This window comes from Notamacropus eugenii, chromosome 5 (genome assembly GCF_028372415.1).
Source record: "Notamacropus eugenii isolate mMacEug1 chromosome 5, mMacEug1.pri_v2, whole genome shotgun sequence".
Classification (NCBI taxonomy): domain Eukaryota; kingdom Metazoa; phylum Chordata; class Mammalia; order Diprotodontia; family Macropodidae; genus Notamacropus; species Notamacropus eugenii.
Genome location: NC_092876.1, coordinates 30,284,366 through 30,298,653, shown reverse-complemented (window position 1 = coordinate 30,298,653; position 14,288 = coordinate 30,284,366). Strand labels below are relative to the sequence as shown.

At 38.5% G+C, this 14,288-nt stretch overlaps 1 protein-coding gene across 1 annotated transcript in view; it reads right to left on the bottom strand.

Moving 5' to 3' along the window:
* Positions 1-11,987, bottom strand: part of LOC140507448 (cytochrome P450 2G1-like) — a 47,368-nt gene extending 35,381 nt beyond the window's left edge. The window contains 2 exon segments of the mRNA XM_072615536.1: positions 10,663-10,813; positions 11,981-11,987. Coding sequence (XP_072471637.1) covers positions 10,663-10,813; positions 11,981-11,987 — 158 coding nt within the window.
* Positions 11,988-14,288: the final 2,301 nt, after the last annotated feature.

Genomic DNA, 14,288 nt, shown 5'->3' with positions numbered 1-14,288 from the left:
ACCATCAAGTAGGATTTATACCAGGAATACAGGACTAGTTCAATATTAGAAAAATTATTAACATTATTGAGTATATCAACAACAAAGTAACAGACACCATATGATTATCTCAATAGATGCAGAAAAAAGCTTTTGAGAAAATACAACACTCATTCCTATTGAAATCACTGGAGAACATAGGAATAAATGGAACTTTCCATAAAATAATAAGAAGTATCTACCTAAAACCTTCAGCAAGCATTTTATGCAATGGAGAAAAGCTAGATGCATTTCCCGTAAGATCAGGGGTGAAACAAGGATGTACATTATCACCACTTTTATTCAGTATGGTACTGGAAATGTTCCCTGTAGCAATAAGAGAAGAAAAAGAAATTGCAGGAATTAGAATAGGCAAAGAAGAAACTAAGTTATCGCTCTTTGCAGATGATATGTTGATACACTTAGAGAATCCTAGAAGATCAAGTAAAAACTACTTGAAATAATAAACAACTTTTGCAGAGTTTCAGGTTACAAAATAAACCCACACAAATCTTCTGCATTTCTATATATTATTAACAAAGTCCAACAGCAAGAAATAGAAAGAGAAATCCCATTTAAAGCTACAATAGACACTATAAAATATTTGAGAGTCTTCCTGCCAAAACAAGCCCATGGACTATGTGAACAAAATTATAAAACGTTGTTCTCGCAGATAAAGTCAAATCTAAGTAAATGAAAAAGCATCAGTTATTCATGGGTAGTCCAAGCCAATATAATAAAAATGACAATTCTGCATAAATTAATTTACTTATTTAGTGCCATCCCAATCAAAGTATCAGACAATTATTTTCTAGAGCTGGAAAAAACAATATAAAAATTCATCTGGAAGAACAAGAGGTCCAGAATATCAAGGGAATTAATGAAAAGTAATGCTAGGGAAGGTGGCCTACCGCTACCAGATCTCAAGTTGCATACAGCAGCAGTTATCAAAACCACTTGGTATTGGCTTAGAAGCCAAAGACTGGACAAGTGGAATATGCTAGGTACTCAAGACAATGATTATAGCAATCTACTGTTTGATAAACCCAAGGACCCCAGCTTCTGGGATAAGAACTCGCTGTTTGACAAAAATTGCTGGGAAAACTGGACAACAGTGTGGCTGAAACTAGGCTTAGACCAATGCCTGACACCATACACAAGAATAAAGTCCAAATGGGTACACTATCTAAGTATAAAGATTGATACTATGGACAAATCGATGGAGCAAGAACTAGTGTATTTATCAGATTTGTGGAGAAGGGAAGAATTGTTGGCTAAAGAAGAGATAGAAAGAATTATGAAGTGCAAGATGGATAATTTTGATTACATTAAACTGAAAAGTTTTTGTACAACCAAACCCAATGCAACCAAGATTCAAAGGGGTGCAGAAAACTGGTGAAAATTTTTTTGCAAATAGTGTCTGTGATAAAGGCCCCATTTCTCAATTATGTAGAGAATTGAATCAAATTTATAATAATATGAGTGCTTTGTGCACAGCAATGGCAATATTGTACAATGATTAACTATGAAGGACTTCCATAAACTAACTTTGAGCTTTATTCATTATTTGAATGGTTTTCTTACTTTCAATTTTATTTACTTCTTTGATTGGCAGACTTTCTAATTTGGCGTTTAACTGAGGATTTTTAATTTTTTTTTTTCTGGGTTGTTTAGTTGTATGCCCAATTGATTGATCTGCTCTTTCTCTATTTTCTTAATCTAAGGATTTGTAGGTATAAATGTTCTCCTGACTACTTCTTTGGCTGCATCCTGTAAATTCTGGTATAGTGTCTCATTGTTGGCATCCTCTTTAAAGAATTTATTGATTGTTTCTACAATTTGTTCTTTGACCCACTTATCTTTTGGAATTCTACCAGTTTCCAATTAATGTTAATCTATATTTCCCCTGTCCTTTATTTAATGTATTTTTATTGCATTAAGGTCTCAAGAAGGATGCACGTAATATTTCTGCTTTTCTGCATTTGGTTGTGAGGTTTTTATGACTTAATATATGGTCAAATATTTAACATTTTATTTTCCCTACCTACAAAGAAAAACAATTGTACCATTCATTTTTAAAATTTTGAGGCCTAAATTCTCTTCCTTCCTCCCTCTCCAACTCCCTCCCCCACTGAGAAGGCAAGCAATTCAGTATAGGCTATATATGTGTAGTCATGCAAAACATTTCCATAATAGTCATATTGTGAAAGAAAACATTAGCAAAATACTCAGGAAAAATAAAGTAAAAAAATGCATGCTCCAATCTGTATTCAGAAACCATCAATCAATTCTTTCTCTGGGGATGGATACCATTTTTCACCATAAGTCCTTCAGAATTGTCTTTTATCGTTGTATTGCTGAAAATAGCTAAGTCATTCATAGATATTCATCTTACAATAAGCTGTTACTTTGTACATAGTTCCAAATTGCTCTACAGAATGGTTGTATCAGTTCACAACTCCAGCAAAAGTGCATTGATGTCTCATTTTCCCCACATTCCCTCTAATATCCACCATTTTTCTTTTCTGTCCTACTAGCCAAGCTAGTAGGTATGAGATAGTACCTCAGAATTGTTTTAATTTGCATTTCTCCAATCAATAGTGAGTTAGAACATTTTTAAAATATGGGTAGAGGTAACTTTGATTACTTCGTCTGAAAACTGATTATATCTTTTGATCAGGTATCAGTTGATGAATGACTTTTATTTTTTCTTAAGTTTGACTCAGTTCTCTATATGTTTGAGAAATAAAACCTTTATCAGAAAAAATTGCTTCAAAATTTTTTTCATAGTAACTGTTGCCCACGTATTTCCTTCCATCCTATTCACCACCACTCTTTATTCTACTCTCTCTCTCTTTTAACTCTATCCGTCCTCAAAAGTGTTTTGACCACCCCTCCCCAAATCTATACTTCCTTCTATCATCCCACCTTCTCTTATTCCTTTCCCCTCCTACTTTCGTGTAGGGTAAGATAGATTTCTACACCCAATTAGGTGTGTATGTGACTCCCTTTTTGAGCCTATTCTGATTAGAATAAGGTTCATTCACTCCCCCTCACCTCTGCCTGCTCTTCCCCTCCACTATAAAATCATTCTCTTGACTCCTTCATGTGAGATAATTTACACCATTCTACCTCTCCCTGTCTCTTTCTCTCTGTACATTCCCCTCTCATGCCTTAATTTTATTTTTTTAGATATCATCCCTTCATATTCAGCTCACACCTGTGCACTCTATATACACGCATTCTACCTACATACACTAGTAATGAGAAAGGTCTCATGAGTTGAAAATATCATCTTCCCAAGTAGGAATGTAAACAGTTTAACCTTACTAAGTCCGTTATGTTTTCCCTTTCCTGATTACTTTTTAATGCTTCTCTTGAGTCTTGTATTTGAAAGTCAATCTTTCTATTCCACTCAAGTCTTTCCATCAAGAATGCTTGAAAGCGAAGGAACAGAGCCAATACGGCAGAGTAGAACCAGGGACCCGCTTGAGCTCTTCCCCTAACCCCCTCGTAAAACCTTTAAAAATTACTCTTAACAAATTCTAGAGCAGCAGAAGTCACAAAATAACAGTCGGAAACAAATTTGCAGCCCAAGAGAATCTGGAAGGTCGACAGGAAGAGTCTATCACATTTGGCTGAGAGCAGAGCATAGTTTAGCATGGGCCACATGAACACAGACAGAGATGGAGCAGGCTTTAGGGGACTGAATCCCTGGAGGCAATTTCCAGACTTCTCAACCCACAAGTACCAAAGACAGCTGTGAAGGTGAGTGAGAAGGGTCTCTCACCTGGCTGAGAGACCAGGGCTCCCAGCCCTGGCACTGGCCTCAGGGCAGCAACAGCTCCTACCTAAGCTGCCACTGTTTCTGAAGTGATACACTTAACAAAGAGCTCAAAGGTCAAATGATTGGCTAGGAGGATGAGCAAAGGAGTAGAAAAAAGCAGACTATAGATTCTTACTTGGCCATGAAAAGTTATTTTCTTATATCATTGGTAATGAGGAAGATCAAGGTATGCAACCAGAAGAAGACAACAAAGTCAAGGCTCCTGAATCCAAAGCTTCCAAAAAAATGAATAGGTCTCAGGTCATGGTAGAGGTCAAAAAAAGATTTTGAAACTCAACTAAGAGAAGTGGAGGAAAAATTTGAAAGAGAAGTGAGAGTGATGCAAGAAAATCATGAAAAATGAGTCAACAGCTTGGTAAAGGAGACACACAAAAAATTGAAGATAATAACACCTTAAAAAAGAGACTTGGTCAAATAGCAAGAGGAGTTCAACCAGCCACTGAGGAGAAGAATGACTTAAAAAACAGAATGGGCCACATGTAAAAGGAAGTCCAAAAGCTCACTGAAGAAAATAATTCTTTAAACATTCGAATGAAACACATGGAGACGAATGACTTTATGAGAAATCAACAAATTATAAAACAAAACCAAAAGAATAGAAAAATAGAAGACAATGTGAAGTATCTCATTGGAAAATCAACTGACCTGGAAAATGAGTCCAGGAGAGATCATTTAAAATTATTGTAGTAACTGAAAGCCATGATCAAAAAAAAGTATCTAGACATCATCTTTCAAGAAATTATCAAGGAAAACTGTCCTAATATTCTAGAACCAGAGTAGAAAATAGAAATGGAAAGAATCCATTGATCACCTCCTGAAAGACATACCAAAAGGAAAACTCCTAGGAATATTGTAGCCAAATTCCAGAGTTCCCAGGTCAAGGAGAAAACATTGCAATCAGCCAGAAAGAAACAATTCAAGTATTGTGGGAAAACAATCAAGATAACACAAGATTTACCAGCTTCTACACTAAGGGATGAGAGGTCTTGGAATGTTGTATTCCAGAGGTCAAAGAAACTAGGATTAAAACCAAGAATCACCTCCCCAGCAAAGATGAGTATAATACTTTAGGGGGAAATGGAATTTCAATGAAATAGAGGACTTCCAAGCATTCTTGTTGGAAAGATAAGAGCTGAATAGAAAATTTGACTTTCAAATATGAGAATCAAGAAAAGCATGAAACTGTAAACAGCAAAGAAAAAACCACAAAGGACTTATCAAAGGAGAACTGTTTACATTACTACATGGAAAGATGATATTTGTAACTCATGAGATGTTTCTCAGTGTTAGGGTAGTTGGAGGGAATATACGTGTATTTTCTATTTATGTACGTGTGTGTGTGTGTGTGTGTGCGTGTGTGTGTGTGTGTGTGTGTGTGTGTGTGTGTGTGTATGGAGACAGAGAGAGCACAGGGTGAGATCAATATGAAGGGATGATATCTAAAACTAAAATTTAAGAGGAATGTACTGGGAGAAAGAGAAAGGGAGAGGTTGAATGTAATAAATCACCTCACACAAATGAGACAAGAAGGAGCTTTTGTAATGGAGGGGACGAGGGGGAATGTGAGAAGATATAAGGGAGCCATACTTTCATCGGATTTGGCCTCATGAGGGAATACACTCAGTTGTGTAAGGAAGTTGATTCTACCATACAGGAAAACAGGGGGGAAAGGGATAAGAGAGGGAGGATACTAGAAGGGACAGCAGACTCAGGGAAGAGGTAATTGGAAAAAAAAACCTTTGTAGAAAGATCAAAGGAGAGAATAGAATAAATGGAGGGTGGGTTAGGAAAAAAGGAAAATATAGCTAGGATTTCACAATATAACTCAAAGCATTAAAAGTGAATGTTAAAAATTGTTTTTACATGAAATTAGGAAATATATAGGCAATGGTGTATTGAAATACATCTTTTTTTAAAATTAATTTATCTAACTTTTAACATTCATTTTCACAAAATTTTGGGTTCCACATTTTCTCCCCTTTTGTCCCTTCCCCCAACCCCAAAACACGGAGTGTTCTAATTCCCCCTGTCTGCCATTCTGCCCTCCCTCCCTCCCCACCCCTTCCCTTTGGAAGGCAAGCAATTCAATATAGGCCAGATCTGTGTAGTTTTGCAAATGACTTCCATAATAGTAGTGTTGTGTAAGAACTAATTATATTTCCCTCCATCCTATCCTGTCCCCCATTACTTCTGTTCTCTCTTTTGATCCTGACCCTCTCCATGAGTGTTGACCTCAAATTGCTCCCTCCTCCCCGTGACCTCCCTTCCATCATCCCCCCCACCCTGCTTATCCCCTTATCCCCCACTTTCCTGTATTGTAAGATAGGTTTTCATACCAAAATGAGTGTGCATTTTATTCCTTCTTTTAGTGGAATGTGATGAGAGTAAACTTCATGTTTTTCTCTCACCTCCCCTCTTTTTCCCTTCGCTAAAAAGTCTTTTGCTTGCCTCTTTTATGAGAGATAATTTGCCCATTCCATTTCTCCCTTTCTCCTCCCAATATATTTCTCTCTCACTGCTTGATTTCATTTTTTTTTTAAGATATGATCCCCTCCTCTTCAGTTCACTCTGTGCACTCTGTTTCTATGTGTGTGTGCGTGTGCATGTGCATGTGTGTGTGTGTTATCCCACCCTGTACCCAGATGCTGAATAGTTTGAAATATGTCTTGCCCTATAGGAAAATAGAAGGGAAAGGGATTTCAGGGAGTAGGGGGAGTGTAATAGAAAGGAGGAAAGGATAATCAGAATACACACTCTCCTGGGGTGGTGGGAGGGAGATGGGAAGAAATTTTGAAATTGAAAATTTTTGTGGAAGTGAAAGTTGAAAACTGACAGTAAATTTAAAGAAAAAAAGAATTCTTGGAAGTCCTCTATTGCATTGAATGTGCATTATTCCCCCTGAAGGATTATCCTCTTTTGTTGGGTAGGAGATTTTTAGTTGTAATCCCAGGTTCTTTGCCCTATGAAATATCATATCCCAAGCATTCTAGTCCTTTAATGTAGAAACTGCTAAATCTTGTGTTATCCTGGCTGTGGTTCCAAGATAGTTAATTTTTTTTCATTCTTTCTGCTTGCCATATTTTCATTGACCTTAGACCTCTGGGATGTGACTATAATATTCCTGGGAGGTTTGTATTTGGGATCTCTTTTAGTGTTCTTTCAATTTCTGTTTTTCCCTCTAGTTCTAGAACATCAAGGCAGTGTTCCTTGATGATTTATTGAAAGATGATTTCTAGACTCTTTAGCTAGTTCACTGTTTTTTAAATTATCTCTTCTGGATCTATTTTCCAAGTTAGCTGTTTTTCCAATGAGATTTCACATTGTCCTCTATTTTTTCATTCTTTTGATTTGGTCTTATTGTTTCTTCATTTCTCATGAAGTCATTTTGCTCCATTCTCATTTTTAAGAAATTATTTTCTTCAGTGAACTTTTGGACCTAGCTTTCAATTGGCCACTTCTGATTTTTATGGCATTCTCCTCATTGATTTTTCTCTTGGAGGCTTTGGATATAGAAGTTTTGCCTTTGTTGTCTTCTTCTGAGTGTATGTTTTGATCTTCCTTGTCAGCATAGTAACTTTCTATGGTCAGAATTTTTCTGTTGTTTGCTCATTTTGCCAGCCTATTACTTGTCTCTTAACTCTTTGGTAAAGTACAGCTCTGCTTCCAGGGTGGAGAGCTCACTGTCCAAAACCTCAGGGATTTGTGTAGCTGTTTTCAGAGATACTTCTAAGGGCCTGTAAATTTTTAGTTCTTCTAAGGTGCTATGGTTTAAAGAGAAGTGCTTACTACTTTCCTGGCCTGTGCTCTGGTCTGTCAGTGACCACAAGCAGTCGTTTATTTCCTGGAACTGTGAGGAGGCTCCCCTTTCCACTTTGGTCACAAGCTCTGGTATGCTAGTGCTCCTCCTTTCTCTGAGACTGTCACACAGGATTATGACCCAGATCCAAGTATGGGCAAAGCAACAGAGTTTTGCTTCAGTGAGACACCTGTAATATTTTGACCAGTTGTGTGATCCCCTTATCATCTGTGGACGGAGAGCTGCAGAAGTAGCTGCTGCTGCTGCTGCTACTGTTGATACAATGGCTCCCAAGGTGTACTCCTCATCTGCTGGGACCTGAACTGTGCTGTCACTGCTGTATTGTGCTCCACTCTCACTCAGAAAGAACAGACCTTTCCTGCATATTTTCTAAGTTGTGTTTGGTGTCTGTAGACTGAGAGGTCTGGAAACCACCACTACTGCAACTGATTTAGTCATCTCAAACTCTGTTCCTGGTTTGCTGTGATCCTCTCCCACCCTAGTATAAGAGACTTTTCCTGCTGACCTTCCAAGTTGTTTTGGGTAGGAAAAGTGCTTCATTCCATCTTTTTGTTGGTCCTCTCACTCTAGAAATTGGTTACAGTCATTATTTAGAGGTTTTGGGATGTGTTTTGGGGAGAGCTCCAGCGATTCCCTCCCTTTACTCCACCATCTTGGTTCCATCTTTCTACATGGTCAATTTTTCTGCAGGTACCATGTGCTGCTGAGGAAAAGGTATATTCCTTTGTATTCTCATTCAATTTTCTCCAGAGATATGTGGGGTAAGAATTTTGTTCACTCTTTAGCTTATTTCTTGTTTATCTCGTGCTTAGATTTTATCTAGTTCCAAGGGGGAAATTGAGGTCCCTTGCTACTGTAGTTTTATTTTATATTTCCTATTGTAATTCATTTATCTTCTTTTACAATTTAGATAATATACAATTTGGTGTCTATGTCTTGAGTACTGCTATAACTGCATTGTCTATGTTACCTTTTAGCAAGATATAGTTTGCTTCCTTATCTCTCTTAATTAGATCTATTTTTGTTTTTACTTTACTAGTAAAAACATGATTGGTACCCCTGTCTTTTTTACTTCAGTTGAAGGACGATAGATTTTGCTCCAGTCCCTTACCTTTACTCTGTGTGTTTCTGCACTTCAAATGGGTTTCTTACAAATGGCATATTGTAAGATTCCAGTTTTTTAATCCATCCTGCTACTTCCATCTGTCTTATGGGTGAGTTCATCTCATTCACATTTGCAGTTATTATAACTGTGTATTTCTCTCCTTCCTATTTTTCCCTTGTTTGTCCTTCTCTATTTTATCTTTCATCTTGTCCCTCCTCAAAGGTGCTTTACTTCTGATAACCATCTCCCCTAATCTGTCCTCCATTCTATCAATCCTGCTCTTCCCTTGTGCCCTCATTATTTTTAGTTGCCTGTGGGGTAAGATAGATTTTTATATCAAACTGAGTGGAAAGGTTATTCCCTTTTTGAGCAAATTATAATGAGAATAAGGTTCAAGCACTGCCTGCCTTCCCACCCACCATCTTCCCCTCTACTGTAATTCTTTTTTCATACCTCTTTTATGGAAGATATTTTGCCCCATTCTATCTCCCTTTTCCCTTTTCTCCCAGTGTCACATGCTGAAGGTGGGATCTCACCTGAGACTGACTTGGAGGGAGCCAGGGAATCCAGGAGGAGTATTTCAAAGTGTATATTTAAATGTCCTCTTGATGCTCTATGGGGATGGGCATATCATTTTCCAAGTCCCTGACCTATACTGGGCTTCCTTAAACAATTCTGCTGAGTCATGAGAAACTAATGAACCCCATGGCCATGGCACAGCAGGCATGTCTGATGCTGCTCCTCTAGTCCTCATTTTCTGCCAAGAGATCTCCCTGGCCTCTCATCTCTCATATTCCATTATCTACCTCAAGTTCTCTCTCTCAGGTCTTCAGGCTGGCTTTCCAGTTTTCTTGGCCACCATTTCCCCTGAATCCTTCTCTTGTACCCCAGTTGAACACATACCTCCCCACAAACAGGTTCTGTGCTTTTCTTGGAGGCTTTTCCCCATAGGATCATAAGACATGAACCCTAGAGACCATCTAACCTAACATGGCCATATTTTAGAGAGGGAAACTGAGGATTAGAGAGAGGAAAGGACGTTGGTCAAATCAGTAACAAGAAGCAGAGACTTTTTCCCATCTCCATTTATCTGTCTTTCTCCATATCTCTTTCTCTCTGACCCAGAGGCTCCCACCACCACCCTAGAACCTATTGATACATGTAAGAGATATCTCTGTGTTAGGGGGTTGTGTCTGTCTGTCTCTCTGTCTCTTTGCTGCTTGTGCTTCTCTATCTCACTCTATGTCTTTGAGTCCATCTCTCTGTGTATCCATCTCATTAAAGTTATGTGTTTTTATCTCAGGCTCTGCTTTGTTTCTTTTCTGATAGTTTGTTTCTCTGTGTTTTCCTGCCAATTTGATTGTCATTTTCTCTGTCTTTGGTTCTGAATATCTTTCTTTGTGTGCTTCTAATGCGCTCTGTGATTCTCTGTCACAGTTACTCTCTGTGTTTCTTTCTCTGTTACTGTGTATCTCCCTGCTAATTTGTCTTTTGGTCTCACTGTCTTTGCTCCTCTGGGTGTCTCTGTTTATGATTCTGTCTCTCCATAGTTGTGGATCTATATGCAACTGTTTCCCTATCTTTATGTGTCTGTCTGTTTTCTACTCTGTACCTCTCTGGATGTTTCTCTCTTCATATCTTGATGTCTATCTCTCAGTGTCTCTACTGTCTCTTTGCTTTTCTGTGTCTGTTTCTGTCACATTGAGTATCTGTTTCAGTGTCTCTGTGACTTCATGGATCTCCCTGTCTGTCTGTCTGAGCACTTGTCTCTTCCCCACCCAGTCTCTCTTTCTCTTTGCTCCTTGCATTTCTCTCAATATCTATCTCAAACTTTGTGTTTCTATCAGTCTATCTTTTTCTCCATCTTGTTCCCACCCCACTCCCAGTCTCAGTACCTTCATGAGGGAGTCATACATCTGTTGGGTGTTGAGATTCAGGTAGCTGACAATGATAGGCAGGGGGGTGCACCCAGTGGGAAGGCTGCTGTAGACGTTCCTCTCTTTCCAGACAGAGAGCACCAAAAAGCCTGCGAGACAAAAGAATATGACCCCCAGCAGGAGACTGAAGGCCAGTATGGTAGAGGTGGCAGAGGTTAGCTCTATACTGTTGTCTATGGTTGGCAATGTGTGGAGTCAAGACTGGGTCCAAATTGGGCTGTCTTTTTCTTTTATGCTGGAAGGAAGGGTTGGTACTTGGTTCCATTCCCAGCTCTCTTAGATAACGTTCACAATCCCAACCCAGTCCTCTCTGAGCCCCAGGTCTAGGCAACCTTGAAAGTCAAAAAAAGGGAGGAATCAAGTGCAGTGAGGGCTCAGAGACTTGATATTCCTGGGGGGTAAAAGTAGAAATGAATGAGACTCAAAAGAGTGCCAGAGATAGACCTGATGATCTCAAAACATGATGGTGTATATTTGCAAAGGAATCTTGAGTCTACAAGCGGCATCTTGGAGCTCAGAAACAAGTTCAGGGGGAATCCCAGAATGTAGAGACGAAAATTTTGGAGGACTCTAAGACCACAGAAGAAGTTAGGAAGCCCTATTACTAGGCTTGGAGGACAAGGCATCTTAAGGTTTGAAGGTAAGGCTGTAGGGAGTCAAAGGTAGGGCCCAAAATAGATCTTTTACTGGCTATGACCTTAAGTAAGTCCTCCCTCTCTCTAGGCCATCCCTTTCTCCTTTGTGTTAGGAGGAAACTGTATCAGATGAGCCCTAAGGATCCCCTCCATGGGATATTCTCTCTGCCTGTGGAGCATGGAATCCTCCACCTGCTGTTAACCAAGTATTCTTTTAAAAATAATCATAACAAACCAAGAATTGACCCAAAAAAAGAGACAAGTAAAGCTCTAACCCAAACCTATATATGTGAGTCATTTATACTTTGATCTAATTTAGGAGTTATGGGGGAGCAATTATTAAATCTTAGGATTTAGAGTTGGGATCCTCTAACTTAGGGATTCTCTAATCTCTATCCTGATGTGTGTTCTTTTCTTTTAAACTTGTAAATGTATTTTGAAGATAGATTTAACCATTATCCACAAATATGGACGTTTTTGATCTGTTGGTTTTGTAGATGAAGAAAATGAGAGGTAATGGTCAGACAGGTAGTCAGTGACAAGACTGGAATTTGAATCAAGGTCATCTGATTCTCTACCTGGAAGGGTAGAGTCCAGAAATAGCACTGCCACATTGGATACCTGTCATATTTGCTTCTGGGCTAAAGTTTGTGGAAGGAGAGTGGGAGCAGAGCTAACAAACACAAATAAATGAATTGTGGTATTTTTAGGGAGATGCAGGGAGGGGTACGTTAGGCAATTGCAGGAAACTAATTGGAATTGCAGTTATTTTTACCTGAGTTGACATAGGTGTCAATGGCCCTTCCTCCCCTCTCCATCTAGAATTAGCAGTGATTACCTCATCTCTGTGGTCATAGTCTAGCAGAACCCTGGGTTAGGGAGAAGGCTTGTCGTTCTTCTTTCTTGAACAGGCCCCAAAAAGACGTCTCTTACCTTTCAATTAGTTTTATTTGGTAAGTTTTTAATGTTTTTCTTTTTTTGTGCTTTGCTTTCTCCAATGGATTCCATTTCCTCATTCTTTTTATTATTTATTTTATATTTATTCTACACTTTTTTCCTTAGAACATACCACTTACAGTTATTTAGTCCTTCTTCAGCCTCCATAGTCCTCAGGGAATTAAAATTTTTTATATTCGTCATTTGAGTTTTGATTACTCCCTTTAGAGCTTGCTCTCTTAATCCCACTTTTTTGTTGTTGGCCTAACTTTTGAAGAAATACTTATCCCTGCAGGTACTAGAGAGGATACTGCCCCATGTTAGGATTCTTCCTGTGTTCTTAACTATTTGGTTTATTATTGACTGGTTTTTCCTTGGTAACTTGTCTCCATTGACCTCAAAAACTCTTCCCTCAATCAGATCCTCCCACTTTTCAGGGTTTTAATTGTCCCTTATGTAGTCATTTCAGTCAGGAACAACTCTTTCTCACGCCTTTCTAAGGTTTTCTTGGCAGAGATACTAAAGTGACTCTGATTTCCTTTCCAGTTCATTTTTACAGATGAGGAAATTGAGACAAACAGTCAAGTGATTTATCCAGAGTCACACAGGTAGTATCCGAAGCCAAAATTGGGTTCAGGTCTTCCTAAATCTACACCCAGCACTCATCCACTGCACCACCTAGCTGCCTTATGAGTTCTCCCTAGAACCTCTGATTCCACTTATCCTGAGGCAGAATGAATGACTTCTCTAAGTGGCAGATCTCTGAAGAAAATACTCATTTTGAGTTCCCCATCTTCCTCGTCAAATATATCTTCACCCATAGGAGCATTCATTAGTGTTATCCCTACTCCCATCATTTAAAAAAGGTTTATTCCTTTCTTCTTTCCTCCTCCTAATTTCTCTCTTTGTCTCCTCACCCATCCTCCTGTAGGCTTTCTTCTTCCCGATTGACTATAGGAGTTATTTTCCCTTTGATTTGATTAGAGTACATGATACCTTCTACTCTATCACCATCTTCTTCCTCTCATTGTAATGTGCCCTCCCATTTTGTAATCAATCTAGTCCCAACAAAAAAATATTGATTCACCTGTAGGTGGGTGGTTGTGAAGTTTACTCCATGATGTTTTAGGCTTTTTTTTTTCACTTTTATTCCTTTTTTAACAGTATTTTGTTTTTTCAATTATGCATAAATGCAAATTTTAATAGTCATTTCTCAACAAAATTTTGAGTTCGAAATTTTGTCCCTCCCCTCCATCTTCCCTATGACAGTAAATAGTTTGATATAGATTATATATGTGCAATCATGTAAAACGTATTTCCACATTTTTCGTATTACAAAAGAAAAAACAGTACAAAAGGGGGAAACTATGGAAAAATAAAGTGAAAATAGTATGCTTAGATCTTCATTCAAACTCTATCAGTTTTTTCTCTGGATATGGAGGGCATTTTCGAGTCCTTTGTATTTGTCTTTGATCATTCTGTTGCTGAGAGGAGCTCAGTCCATCATAGGTGATCATGATACAGTGCTGCTGTTACTGTGTACAATGTTCTCTTGGTTCTAGCCATTTCTCTTTCCGTCAATTCATGCAGGTCTTTCCAGGTCTTTCTGAGAGCATCCTTCTCATCATTTATTAAAGTATAATCATATTTCTTCACAATCGTATACCACAGCTTATTCAGCCATTTCCCAGTTGATGGGCATCCCCTCAATTTCCCATTCTTGGCCGCTACAAAAAGAGCTGCCATAAATATTTTCGTACATGCGGGTCCTTTTCCTATTTTTATGATCTCTTTGGGATAAGGACCTAGAAGTGGATTGCTGGGTTGAAGGGTATGCACAGTTTTATAGCCCTTTGGGCATAGTTCCAAATTGCTTTCCAGAAGAGTTGGGTCAGTTCACAATCCACCAACAATGTATTAGTGTTCCAATTTTCCCACATCTTCTCCAACATTTATCATGTTCCTGTTTTGTCATATTAGTCAATCTGATAAG